This window comes from Corapipo altera, unplaced genomic scaffold, assembly GCF_003945725.1.
Source record: "Corapipo altera isolate COAL_440 unplaced genomic scaffold, ASM394572v1 255, whole genome shotgun sequence".
NCBI lineage: Eukaryota > Metazoa > Chordata > Aves > Passeriformes > Pipridae > Corapipo > Corapipo altera.
In genome coordinates, this window is record NW_020884929.1 from 3763806 (window position 1) to 3778105 (window position 14300).

General features: G+C 37.8%; 1 protein-coding gene across 1 annotated transcript in view; it reads left to right on the forward strand.

Annotated features, from left to right (window-relative positions):
• Positions 1 to 14300, forward strand: part of FAT4 (FAT atypical cadherin 4) — a 129298-nt gene that overhangs the window by 53488 nt on the left and 61510 nt on the right. Inside the window, exon 2 of the mRNA XM_027659006.1 lies at positions 12323 to 12454. Coding sequence (XP_027514807.1) covers positions 12323 to 12454 — 132 coding nt within the window. The remainder of the gene's footprint in view (positions 1 to 12322; positions 12455 to 14300) is intronic.

A 14300-nucleotide genomic window follows, 5' to 3' on the forward strand; every position in this document is an offset into this window, starting at 1 on the left:
TGGTGAACTTTCAAAGGATCAAAGATTTGGCACAATTAGGATAACAGCTGAAAAACCCAAGTGCTATAATACAAAGGATAGCTGAGCAGCTTTAGTGGGGACATCAGACAGGGACCCGAACAAGAAAAGGTTCTTTGGTTTCTCTTATGCCTGAAATACCATGAGAACCATTCTCTTGTGGTATATCTACTTCCTGCCACACTAAAATTAAGATATGCAGAAATGCCAGTATATTTCTTTCTTCTTTTTTTTTTTTTCCTTTAAAGTTTACTAAGAGTATCAAAGCTCAAAGTTAGTTTTTAGTTGATTGAAGGGAGACTTTGGTTTGGTCAGTCTGTCTGGAGTAGACCAAGTAGCCTCCTAGCAGCTGTGTTTGTATTATAATTGTCAACTGTTGGTGATATTTCTGACTCAGTAATCAGGCTTGGTCAGGACTGTCCACAATAAAACCATATTTGTCTAATGTCCTTTGGGAACAGGTAGCTGTGAAGTGTCCCCAGGTCAGTCATGGGGTGTCCCATAGCAGGGCTGCAGGGCAAACTGTATCACCAGGCATTAACCTATGTCCTTTCCTTCCAGGTAGCCCAACAGAGTGCTACACTAAGGCTAGAAGGACTGAAAAGCATTTTAGTCAACCATTTGAGGAAGGAATTAAGCACAGAAACTGATAAATAAGTTTACTCTGCTCATTTGTTGTATATGCATATGCCTACAGTCTCTATTCCCTTAAGGTTCCTCTTTAAACACATTGGGATCAAAGAGAGATTGGCTGTGGTGTGAAGTCATGGGTATTGGGGGAGAGAGATGTAATATGTCAGTATAGGATCTGGACTATTAAAAGTTCTCATTATTGACTGCAGGGGCCAGAGAGCGTAACTTCATAGTTTGATGTAGGTTCTACATCTAGGGAAGATGTAGCGGATATTTAAAAACCAATAAAAGTCAAATCTCTGAATTTATGCTCAAATAAAACACTTCATATCCTTTATTAAGGAAGATGACTGTAAGAATCCCACATAAGCACACTGTTCCAGTTACTCCAACAATTTCTGTGAATGCCTGGGGTTTTTCACTTTGTTTTTCTTCAGTGCACAAGGTTCATGTATATATTTACAGATATGATGAAATGGTAGATTTGAAATGTACCTTTTAATTAGTCTTTAATGCTTGATTTTCTGAATTTTCTGTGTCAAATCCAAAGTCCAACAGCTGAGTAAGAAAATTCAAAAAATAAGTGAGGGAAACTAAAATTATTGGCTGACATGAAGAATTTTGCAAACTGAGCTTCAGTCACCTTTCACATTTCCAGGCAAAAAAAAAAAAAAAGTGTTATTCAGCTATTCAGAATATTTCTGGAAATCAAAGCTTGCAGTTATATATAAATTTGAATCTTCACATTTGGTGACGATGCAATATAGTTTTCTTTATTCAGCTTCAAGAAGGGCTTTACTGCAAAACCTCATCACTAGAAACAGCAATTTTTTCAAGAAGAGGTGATATAAACAGTTGAATTTTGTTGGGCAGAAAACCTAGGTTTTAGAGGCATATAGGACTTTCTTTTTTGTCCGGGTCTAATAAACAGTGCAGCAGTTTACTAATATCCAGAAGGATAATAGTAGTAAAGGTTGCATAGTCATGAGGGACCAAAAAGATAAGTGGGGTAAGATCTACATGAAGATAAAGCTACCTAAATAAAAATTCTGATATATGGGAGAAAAGTGGATAAAGGAGGGCTGGTGTGCCCAGTAAGTTGAAGTTCATGACCCTGCCACCATAGCCTTGATTGTCAGCTGGCTCTGCTGAGGGCACCCACATGAAAAGGTCCATCTGTGGCCACATAAAAAAGCCTTTCTGGCCTCAAGTGGCCTGTGGCCACAGGGAAAGGACCCTCCCCGATGCTGCAGGAGCAGATGTGAAGCTGCTCAATAAGCCTGCAGCCTGCAAATGAGGAATATGGTGAGGAGGGCATTTCCCTGAAATTTGTAGGAGGATGCAGAAATACTTGGAATTTCTAGCCCCCACAGTTCCCTGCTTAGCAGCCTGTTTTAGAAAAACCTTTAGGCATTTCTGTAAAATGTCTCTGTTCTTCTAAATGTGAAACTGGAACGTAACACTTTGGCCTTATGTGTTTTATTGGCTGAAATCTGTTTAGATTCATATAGGATTTCTTCTCAGAAAGGTGCTACTTGTAAAACTCCCGTAACACTGCAGAACATCAATCGGTATTCAGTCCTATATCTTTAATTCCTTTCCACTCAGAGAAGAAGAATCTGTGCTTTCTTAATTGTCTGTAGCGAAGCTTTTACTACCATGTCTCTGGGTGAAGAGCGTTTCTTTTGCCGTTTGGGCATGCTTCAGCAATGGAATAGATTTATCCTATTGACTTGATGAGTATATGTGTCTTAAATGTCACACCTGTAAGTTTAATTAGGTGATTTTTTTAATTTAGAGGTGTGACATTCCCATTCTTGAACTGCTAATACTTGTGTTTTCTGACTTTATCCTTTTTTTTTTTTTTTGGCATGGACTAAAATGTTCTTACCAATTCAATCCATTTCTTATTACATGGCAGTAGACCTCATTTAATTAAATGCAAAGTTATAAACTAAATGGTTCCCAAATGTATACTGAGTATTTAAAAAAAAAAAATCCTAAGAAGAAAAACCTCACTAGCGAGTGTTTGCCAAGTGTTTGTGTTGGTTTGGCAGGTATTTGGGATAGGGTTTGTTACTAGGTGGGAGAGGGGACATGCAGCATCTCTGGCGTGTCTCTGTCCCTGTGCCTGCTCTGACCAGGTGGGCTGTACAGCAACCAGGCCTTTGTCAGATATATGTGCCACACACGGGTGCCATGTGCTTTTAGGGACAGCTCATGGTCCTTAGTGCCAGCTCAGCTGTGCTGTGGTCCCACTGGATTGAAATTTCTGGGCAGACCTGGGAGAGGTCCTTCTATGTTAATTGGTCCTGTTGAAATGGAGTTCAAAATAACTTATTCACACAATCAACACCTTCTTTAAACTGTATAAATATTGACATGTTACTCATTTAGCAGTACTGACAAAGTAACCTGTATTTCATTATGGTTTTAGTAGGGAAGGGTGGAAAAACAGGATTACTTGTGGCATTTCTTATCATTTTTATCCCTTGTACCAACTGGATGTTTCTCTCCTATTAATTGTGAAGTTGGATTATACTGGGTTTCCGTGTGTATGATTCTGTATGTTTTGATGTGTGTTTTAAAGGCAGCGTGCTGTTGCTCTCTTAAATTAGCCAAGGTTTGAGTAGTGCTTACCTTAACCCAGTTTTAATTCCCTCTGTTGCATGTGAGACTGTGCATCTTTTGAGAGAGTAGAAAATGATGTAGCACTTAAATTACTTTAAAATATTGAGTTCAGAAAGAACAGGGATGGCAGCATGGCTTGCTTTTGCTCTTTTGCTTTAGAAAAACTTTTTTTTTCTCTTCTGGCTTGAAAGTACCAATGTCCTGTCCTGGCTAGTAGCCTTTTGCTAGGGACAAGAATGTTTCTTTTCAGTGTCTTTCATCTGGACTTTGGTGAAAAGTTAGATGTAACCACAGTAGGTAATGCATTTCCAGACAATGCCTTATTGTCTGCACAGTCTGGATGCAGAGACCTTGCATACCTACTTAGAATCAGGATTAAATTACCAACCTTTTGGGCATTTTTATGTAAAATGTTCTTTATTATGGTTTTCATAGCTAAAGCATGAGTCACTTGCAAGCCATAATAGATTTTGGCTATGCTGCATGATGAAGTGTTCTGGATGCAGTGAAACATTTAATCAAGACTCCAGGCAGTGCAACTCCCAATGGTCACCTTAACAGGGAGAAAAAAAGGGAGAGAAAACGAAACAAATTACTGCACCTTTTTTTGCAGCACTAAGATCAATATTTCATAGAGACAACAGAAGAAATCAGCTTCTTTTTAATTTTTAATTTTGTATGAGAATGAAAACAGATTTACACCTGGTTTAGACTAGTATAAGGAAGAAGTTTTCCACGATGAGGATAGTGAAACAGTGGCACAGTTTATCCAGAGAGATGCTGGATGTCCCATCCCTGGGGACATTCGAGGCCAAGTTGGATTGAGCTCTGAGCAACCTGATCTAGGTGAAAGTGTCCTTGCTCATTGAAGAGGAGCTGGACTAGATGATCTTTCAAGGTGCTTTCTAACCCAAACTATTCTATGACTTTATGATTTTTCTGATAGTGTCAGTTAAATCACTGAATTCTTGAAAGTACTCTGATCTCCTACCATTTTATATTGATGCTTTATAAAAGTGACTTGATTGCAAAACATCAAATCACCTTACTAAACTTTACCATATGATATTAACTCCAGGAAAGTTATGTGGTGTTAAAATACTGCAATTAGAGGCCATGGATTAAAATTACCTGGGAAATTCCAGCATATCATAGTAAGATTTATAAGGCTCCATGCATGTTTGTTTAACAGAGAAAGCAAAACGTTTCCAAAATACAGTGAACCCTAAGTTTCCAAGCAATTTCAAGGCTTGTAGTCAGTAGTAATTCCTGATTCTGTGAAGAAAAGGAAGTATTTCTATATAATCCCTATTCTAAATGGGCTCAGACTGTTGTCTTGTATTGGCTCAGTATTTTATTTGCTTTGGGGTGACTGGAATGGGCAGTGGGGTAGCCTAGGACAGGTTTCACATCCTGTCTTTCATTAAGCTACTCTTGAGCTCAGACGTGGAAATTTGGTCTTGTGCCTTGTTGTCCTTGCATGGAGAGATCCTCAGTGTCTAAGGTCTGATTGCTGACACATCCATCTATTGCCTAAGGAATTGTCATCATCACCTAAAATTAAGGATTTTGCCTGAAAAAAAGGAGTTTGGAAAGTATTCACTACACTGATTTCTTCCAAAGGTGTTACCCCAAATTTCAAAGATCAAGTGACTGCTGCTGCCCCTGGATGCTCAAACTTGACTTTTTTTTGGTCTCCAAACAGTGCCTTTTTAACGTTTTTTCCCCACATTTTCTCCCCAGCTGCAATCTTCCCTCTGTTAATAGTGGGATTCTTAACAACTTTGTATTTCTATTTAACAGGTTTGCTGGCCTGCAGCACAATAGACTAATGTGATTTTTATTGTGCTAGCGTGTGCTGGGATTGTTTGCCTCCCAGAAAATGGGATATTCAGATGCCTCATTCAGCTTCAGCCTCAGCAAAAGCTATTGCCTTGTCCCAAGACATTTTCTTTATAAATGGGCTTTCCATCTTGTTGTGGAAATTGTAAATGCGCATGGATCTGTAATTCCGGTGTTTCACCTTCCTGAGCTCTGCTGCTGTTGGGTATTCAAGTAATTTTAAAATATAATTTTTTCCCCCCCCTCACACTTACTGTTTCCCAGTATTTCAGAGCAAGGTGGGAAACTGATTCAAGATAGCCTATGGGGTTTTATCATTATTAGAAATTTTATTTTTTAAGAATATATATATATATATATATATATATAAACATTTATTTTTTTAAATAGGATTTTTCTTCTTTTCTTTCTGGAAATGCACTTCCAGAAGTGCATTGTACTCGGATGCTAAATCTTTCCTTTTCCTTGACCTTACAGTTTGGAAGAAGCACGCATGCACTAGTCCTCAAGCACTTAGTATAACCATAAGTTCACTGATGTGAGTAACCAGTGTGATTACTCACATCAATAAAAAAAGGAATCTACGTATGCATGTGTATTTTTCAGGATTAGTGAAGCATTGTTTGCTTAATGAAGAAAAAGGCTGAAGTGATGGAGGCAGGAAAAAAAATTACCAGTGTTGGCCAGGTTATTCAGTCAGTTATATGGACGGGATAAATTAATAGTTGAATTCTTTCCTTTTATCATCCTGAATGATATTATTTAGAGTATTTATCAAGGGAGGAGGAAATAAAATACTTTTACTTTTATTCTGTTCACATTGATAATGCACTGCCATGATCTCCAGCAAAGAAGAATAAGCTCCATAATTTTTTTAAGATGAAGGATCACAGAATGACTTAAGCATGAACAAAAGTCTTCAGGGTGATGTGTGATCATACTGCCTGGAGATTGTTAGATGATGTCTCTTGAGAGAGGCAGTGAACATCGGGGCAGCAAGCAAAGGGAAGAAGAATGACTCAACGACATATAAATTGAAAGAAAAGCTGTTACCTTTCCTCTCTGTTTAATCTTTAATCAAATACTGTTTGAAGAAGTGTCGAACATGCAAGACATCTGGGAGTTCTTTTCTTCTTAGATTGTGCTCTATCTATAGATCTCAGACTGAATGTGTACCATGGATGGGGTGGGCCCAAGCAAGAATTACTGCTTGCGTTTTGGGACTCCCAGGGAAACTTGCTGCTGCCACATGAGCTCACTCATGTTTCCTGTGTCATCCTTTTTCTCCCCTCATTTTCATTCAATAGATAGAAGAACTTCAGAAAAGTATTCTGTCTGTAAGGCCTCCTCACCTTGAAATAAAAGGAAATTAAATGTTATTAACTGTAATAAAGCAGAAGGATAAGTTCTGGCCAAATGAACCCATTGGTTTATAAAAGGTGTTATGTTTGGGTAGAATTTGGCACAGTACCTTCCAGTGCAATGTTTTATTTTACATACTTTGGTAGCTCATAAACCCAGTAACTTTGGTCACTAAAATAATTTCTCATTCCAGAATAAAACTCTCATTTTAAGCTTTTTATGTTGAACATGGAATTTGTCTAGCCTGTTCAGGACCAATCATCTGGGGTACAAGTATTTTTGAAGTGGATTGGTGTTTTTACTCTAAGATGTGACACTTCATCTTCTAGCAACTTAATTCAACAAATTATTTTGAATAAGCTTAAGAATAGTTTATTCAAATGCAACTCATTGGTTAACCCAAAAAATACTTTTTTTTATTTCTGTCATAATGGAATTTCTCCTTGCCTGCATTAAATTGTTTTCAGAACCATGTGCAAAGTATGAAGCTATCGAATACTTTACATTGCAGCATCACTCTATGTGATGAGATGAAAGGAGTCCCTTTAACAGACACTCCTCATAAGTGCTATCAATTAATTCAAGGAGAGTATTTTCTACTTTCTTCAAGGTAAAGGCAACATTATGATAGAACAGTGAGTTTCCTAGTGACTTCCTGTGTTCAGGTTTATGTCCTCTAAATGCTTAAATAGATCGGTGTGCTTTAACACTTGAGGTTTTGATGTGATTCCTTATATCTGTTAAGACCTAAGGTTTGTCTGAATGGAGAAAAGAACTACTTTTCTTACATCTACAGTTAAATTGAGGCAGAACTGTTTGAGATGAGTGCTACCCTGCCACAATCTGTTCTGAATTTGTTTGTGGAGGAAAAAAAGCCACAAGAGGCTAATTTGAGCAGCAAATAAGAATCTTAACAAGATCAAGGTAATTAATACTTCCTCTGCTTTGAAAATGTCTGTAACAACAGGCTGCAGCATGGATTGGCCATCTGTAACAGTGGCAGGGCTACGGCATTATTGTGAGAATGTTATTAAGCCTGTGAAGGAGAAATTTCATTCACACATGGGGAAATTTATGGTATTGTTTTGACTTTCTATTGCTGATCTCTGTGGTTTGTTGTATGTCCGTGTTTTTGCATCTTAGTTTTATGTAGCTGGAATCAAACATTAAACAAGCACACAAACAAACCAAAAAACCCACCCAAAGAGAGTTTGCCTAGAAATGGATATGTAAAATTATTGTATTTATTTTATGAGGCTTAGTTAATAAGCAACATGTATTTTCTGAAGAATGAACTGTGAAGGAAAGCTTTAATTTTCCGTCTTTTTTCTAGATTCATACTAGAATTTATACAAAATTAGGATAATTTTGAGGAGATTTACATGCATGTGGATAGAAAAAAGCTTTCTGATTTTTTTATTTTCCACTGAAGACACAAACCAAGGCAATATTTTGAATCTATTAATAGTTTTTCCATCATAGTGTTAACAGATTTAGAAGGGTCTGTAACTATGTATGTTCCCATGGCTTCTGCAGAAATTCAAGGCTGTTGAGAGGAGCAAAGCCCCCATCAGTTAATGGACCACTGGAGAGAGCAAGTTAGAGAATTAAAAAGGTGCAAACACTCTTCACTACCTTTGCTGCTGCTGTATTTTATCCTATTTGAGTCCTTTGAGTGGCAGTAAGAACTTTTGGGTCCTATTTTAAAGATACTGTTGATATAAATGGGAATTGAGGATTTGTCAGACGGAAAGTTGCAGAATTTTTTTTTGGAGTCTGTCCATAGTACAGTACTTTGATTAGTCCAAGGTGAGTGGCTCAGGTGACTGGTTTGTGTCTCTACCTGGTATCCTAGAGTTGCATTGACTGCTGGGTTTGAGGTCAGGGAAGATTATTCCCCATGCTTGATAATCTGGAGAAGGGGGTGATGATTATCACTTTCGGTGTTGCCTGAACATGTTGCTTCCTACAGTTCTATAACACTGGCAGATGATGGTTCCTTCCTTCCAAGGCTTGGACAACTCTCTTCAGCTCTCTTTGTCTTTTTTCCTGTGGTGTATTTGAGGTTTTGAGGCCTTTGGTTTCCTAAATATTTATCCTTATACTTGTTGTTGTTGTTGGTTTGCCATCAGTGCAAGCTGAGAGCATAGCACGTGATCTGTAGACCCTTTTGAACATGATTCCTGTGGTACAAACAGGTAATACTGTCATGACCACCTTGTCTTGCCTTCATTAAGTCCAAGACAGGATTGAACATAACTATTAATGGGTAGCATATGATATTAATCAAACCATATATTTCAGAAATCCAAATGACATACATTGATATCTTTAGGCAAATGTAATATGGGATTAGAAAGAAGAAGTTAGTTGGGAAGAGGTTTAGTTTAGATCTTTGATTAAAGCTTTGTGGACTTTTTTTTCTTCCCTGTTGAAGATGTAATAAGATATGCTGCAATCTTCCAGTGCCCTGTGGCATAAAAGACTTTGTGGTTGTGGTTCTCCTGTGGGCCTCTGCTTGGTGTCAGAACTTCTGAAATAATTTCAAAGTTAAATTAATTTTTTAACTCCTAGACAGAAGACTGGACATTCACTTTACATCCAGTCCCACTCAGAGTGTGTATTTTCTGAAATGAAGCTTAACGGACTCTTGTTTGGGGGAAAATGTGAAGATTTTTCTCAAATCTTTTTCATAAATGCATTAGGCAACTTGGTCTAGTGGAAGGTGTCCCTCTCCATGGCAGGGTGTTGGAACAAGATAATCTTTAAGGTCCCTTCCTACCCAAACCATTCTGTGATTACTTAAGTGAAATTTCTGCAAACAAGTGCATCCAAGGATTTTATTCCTTAGTTTTTGCAGTACTGTGTGTAAGCTGAAGTAGTAAATTATAACAGAAGTAAAAAGGATAGCTTTAAACACGGATGCTAATTAGACTTGGCCAATGTGGAATTATGGAGCAATACACATTATCTAAACCCCGTGGATGAATAGTAAATCATGGTGTAAATGCTCTTTAAAGAAGTTGTGGTCTTTTCTAAAAATGTCTCTTCCTTATTTGAGAATTCCTTATTTTTCCACCATCTAAAGCACATCTTCAGCATAAAATACAATGTCTTTGTTTACTTGTGAACTAATTTTTCAGAATAAAATTAGCTCTATTATTCTACTATCTTTTTTTCAGTTCTCTAGAATCTGATTTTATAATTAATTTATTTGTCCCACAACCCTTAACCATCTGTATCCTTGGATTCTCACTATTCCACATTATGCAGGCTGTAGGCAATGCACAGCTCCCATCCCAAACCCCCCAGAAGTTGTCATATATTTTTCATATGATTTGTACAACGGGTGATCTCTCATCATGAAAATGGGTTCTGGTGGTGAAATGTCACCCGCAGCTGAAACATTAGCTGTGAATGACATGTATGGTATGAATAAATAAATTACAGAGCTGTGCAGCTGCTTTACCTTGAAACCCTATCTGGGGAAATACTGTTCTTTGAGGACGAGAGCAGGCAGAGTGTGGTGTGTCAGTTCATGGGGCAGGACCCTCTTGGCAAGGAGAGCTGGCAAAATCCTTCATCTGTCATTAATTTCTACCACACCTCTCCCATTTCTCTGATTCATTGTCACCCAGATGCAGGAGTCTCCTTGATTATTCCCTGAAAGTTTGTGTCTCATTGGTTAGTTGTCAGTCATTGCTTGTGATGCTCTGGTCAGTACTCCTTTAAAGTTAATGATAAAACCTTCTAGATTAATCTGTCTCAGGCCATGAATTGTTTTTTGTACCATTTGTGAATGGTCAAAGGGATTAAATATGGGATAAATAAATAATGACCTTCTATAAAAGACCACTGTTTTGTCTCCACTTCCAGCACATATAGCTATAATATTAATATTATACTAATATTATATCTCTGTTTTTAAAGAGAGTTCTTTGTAATGCTGTGGGAAAGTTCTGACAAGCTGACAGTAACGGTAGCCAACTGTGGGCATAAATACTGAATACAGACTGAAAAAAAAATTAAAAATTAAAAGAAAAAAGGCTCACTTACTTGAGGTGACATTGGCTTAGATCCCCAGGTGGAAAGTGTCTCCTTATGTGGTGTATATACTGACCACAAACCAGTGTAACCATAATGTGTTCTCAATAGAGAGTCTAAAGCTCTCTACCCCTCTGAAGAAATTCTGTTGGTGCAAAAGTCCTTATCGGGGAAATAGCTGAGCTCCTTGTAGGCTTCTCTGCCTTCGAAACTTCTTCTGAGGCAAAAGAGACTGATGTGCTAGGATCAAATACACCCTCAAAATATTTATGTGTCTACAGCAATTTAGATTTTCAGTATCTTTGATGCCAGACAGCAGTACAACACAACAAACCTGTTCTGTCACAAAGTCTAGCTCTGGTGTGAGACTTTCTAAAACATTTGCCTTTGGGAGGACCAAAGATGGAGCATCGTTTGGAAGCCCACAGAGAACCAGTGCCTTGGTGTGCAGCCACTGAGTGCTTGGGGAGAGATGCTGCAAGTGAGACCAGGTGACTCAGTTGTTCTGCAGGGACGGTCAAGACTCTGTCACTGAAGTGCTTGTCTTTGGGATCGTCCTGGTGATCAAGTCAGAATGTCTTGGCAACTGGTGGTCTATATGAAAACAGAAAAAAAAAGAAAATGTTAAGACAGGGGACTAGAGATAATAGAATCCTAGACTTCAGATCACCAAAAATGTCTGCATTGGTTGTATCCAGAGCAGCCCAACACATCTATTTTCAACTAAGTACCGGGAGAACCCTTGTATATAACAGCATGGCGGATATTGAAGTGGAAATAATATTCTGTCTGTCAGTCTAAGTATCTTTAAGTCATCCATCCCTTTGCCTCCCTTCCTGTGCAACAGCTCTCTCTCTACCTTTCTCTGTTCCTTGGTAAGAGTTCCTTCATCTCGCCCTTTTCTCCTTAGAGGGTCTTTAGAGTTCGGTTCAGTATTTTGGGTCTAAAACAAGCCTTTTTTTTTTTTTTTAATAAATGTAAAACAACTGTGTCTTCTTTTTCTATTTTGGAATATTACGTTCCATACCCAGCAACGCAGGAAAACGTAGATCTGCATCTTTTTAAATTAGCATCAACAGGGCAACAATCTTGCTTATGAAAAACTAGGAATAATGATCACACAACAACCTTTCAGGAACTATCATTATTATTTGGAAAAGCAAACAAATATGGCATGTGAAAGGAACATTAGTTGAACTGTGGATAGGCAAGGAGAGTAGATGCTTGTGGGTGCTTCTAAAGTAACGTTTATGTTTGCAATTAGGGGAGAGCTTTGAGAGAGAGAGAAAAACAGATTATTTTTTATAAAATATATTAAGTGCAAGGGTGTTTTTTCCTCTCTCGGAACAGAGAGTTGCCAATATATAAACATTTCAGAGAGAATTTTACACCACCTCATCTTTATGTCAGGCAGCATTTAATGGTTGAGCGATCTCCTGCCCCGGTACTTGGCAGCTACTCTCCAGGGGCCGACTTTGAGGATTACAATGACAGTCTATCAGTGGATCTTTTCCAATATAAACTAGACTAGGACCATTTAAAATCAGTTGCTATCAACAAGTCAAATTAACTTTATTTATGTTAGAGGCTTTCCTATGAGTATTTTATAACAACGTGGAATTTTAATATCTGGAGGGGCTTTTCCTGTTGTTGGTGTGATTCGGGAATGCGCTAATTCATGTGATTAAGAACAATTTACCTGATTTCTTTCTGAATTACGTGGTTTGTAACATTCAGGTCCAATCAGCACTTAGGGCTCACACAGCTTTTTTCCGATTCCTGCTTTTCACAGGTTGAAATAACACTTCAGGATATCAATGACAACCCACCAGTATTCCCCACAGATATGCTCGACCTGACCGTAGAAGAGAATATAGGGGATGGATCTAAAATATTGCAACTGACAGCCATGGATGCTGATGAGGTAGGAGCATGGTTTCGTTTTTGAATGTTGGTACTAAAAGTGCTGGAAATACTTTTTTACCTGTTCCCTTCATCTCTTTGTGAGAGCTTTGCCTCAGGAATCATTGCAGTCATTCACCAAACTCTCTTCAGTATCATGGAGTCACACAGAGGCAAAACCACACGAGCCAGTGAGACAACTACTCTGTTACTTGAAGGCTGTTCACTGGTTTGTATATAATGAGTTAATGTTTTCCTAATAACATCTCAATGCCAAAACGTGCCCCACATTTTGGGTTTAGATGGTATTGTTACGAGTCTCATCACACACAGTACCCAGCGATGTGGCGAAGGTGCTCAACTGGCCAGTGTGTGATAAAGAGTTATTGATGTTCAGTTTAAGACCACATCTTGAGATCTAAACTAACTTTGAAGCCAAAATGTTGTAGTTGAGCCCAGTTTCAAGGTGTGCAATAAAATTAATGTGAGACAAGCCTTGCAGAACAAGAAAACTTTTGGTAATGCCTGCTTTCCTTTTGACTAGATCTAAATAATATCAATATTATCCTTTCCTAAAGAAGGTTTTATTTTGCCAAAAAGAGGGGAAAAGAAACAATACTAAAGTATGTGCTTCGTATGTGAACCTCTTCGCAAAATAGCTTTGCCCAGTTAGATTCATTACTGTGAGGACACTGCAAAAGTAAGGTGCTATTAAGAAACTACAGTGCTATTGATGCATTCATTTATTTTAGAAAGTAAGTTATGAAAATATTAATGATATTGTTTTCATTTATTTCAACTGATTCTTTCCACAAGGAAAAGGACTAAAAAGTCAATGTGAACATGCAAAGAAGTTTGTGTTGTCATTAAAGTATAGGCTTACACTTGACAACAATGAGCAGTTCTTGCATTCAAATAATAGGGTAATTCAACCTCCTCAAGAGAATTTTATTCCTGTCCTTTTTTCCGTTAGCTTGGTTAGTCTTCCTGTGATTGTTAATTGGTGTACTTAATCTTACTGCTGCAGAGGGAACCACTGGAACACCCATAGGAATGGTACAAATGTGACCGTGAATTTTTTGTTCTTCCCTTTATTTTCTGGGAGTAGCCTTATATACAGACAAAACCCAAGATTTTGGAAAGATGCACATCTGTAACAAAAATTCTAGCTGTTTGTATTTATTTTAGGAAGAAATAAATATTGAACTACCACTCTCTGGTATGTTATGACAAGTATATCTAAGATTTTAGCAATGCTCCAGCCTCTTTTTGACAATTCCTAGATTGTGTCTCATGTATTATCCATCCTGAAGCACTCCGTCCAGTGGGAAGCGATTTGTTACCTCAGAGAGAAACTAGTCAATCTTTTCTATAAAAAGGAAGGATTTCAGTTTCCCTATGAGAATGTTTGTAACTCAAACTCATTATGAAGAGCTGAAGTTTTCTTAGCTGTGTGCAGTTTAGGGTCAAGATACTTACCTTTTTTTCCCCCTTCTCTAAAGCTGAGAGCACAGTGAGTGCTCTTTGTTTTTCATATCATCTTCCTGCGACATTACGCTTTCAGACATTCACATGACATTCACACTTTCAGAATCAAAGATTTTGCTTCCAAAGGATATCAGAACCCTTACATGGCTGAGAGGTGTACAAGAACATCTCTTAGTAATATTTTATAATGATAGTATGAAGGCAGCAAATTTCAGATCCTTGTCTGCTATAAGGGCATCATAGAGATCTGAGAAAAGATATAAAGACATTCTTTAGGTGCTAAGTGATACCAAAAGCTTTAACAATTCCAGCAGCTTCTAACACTATTTAAAGTCACTTGTTGTTAGGAAATTTCTCTACAGCTTTTTAGTAGGTTTTAC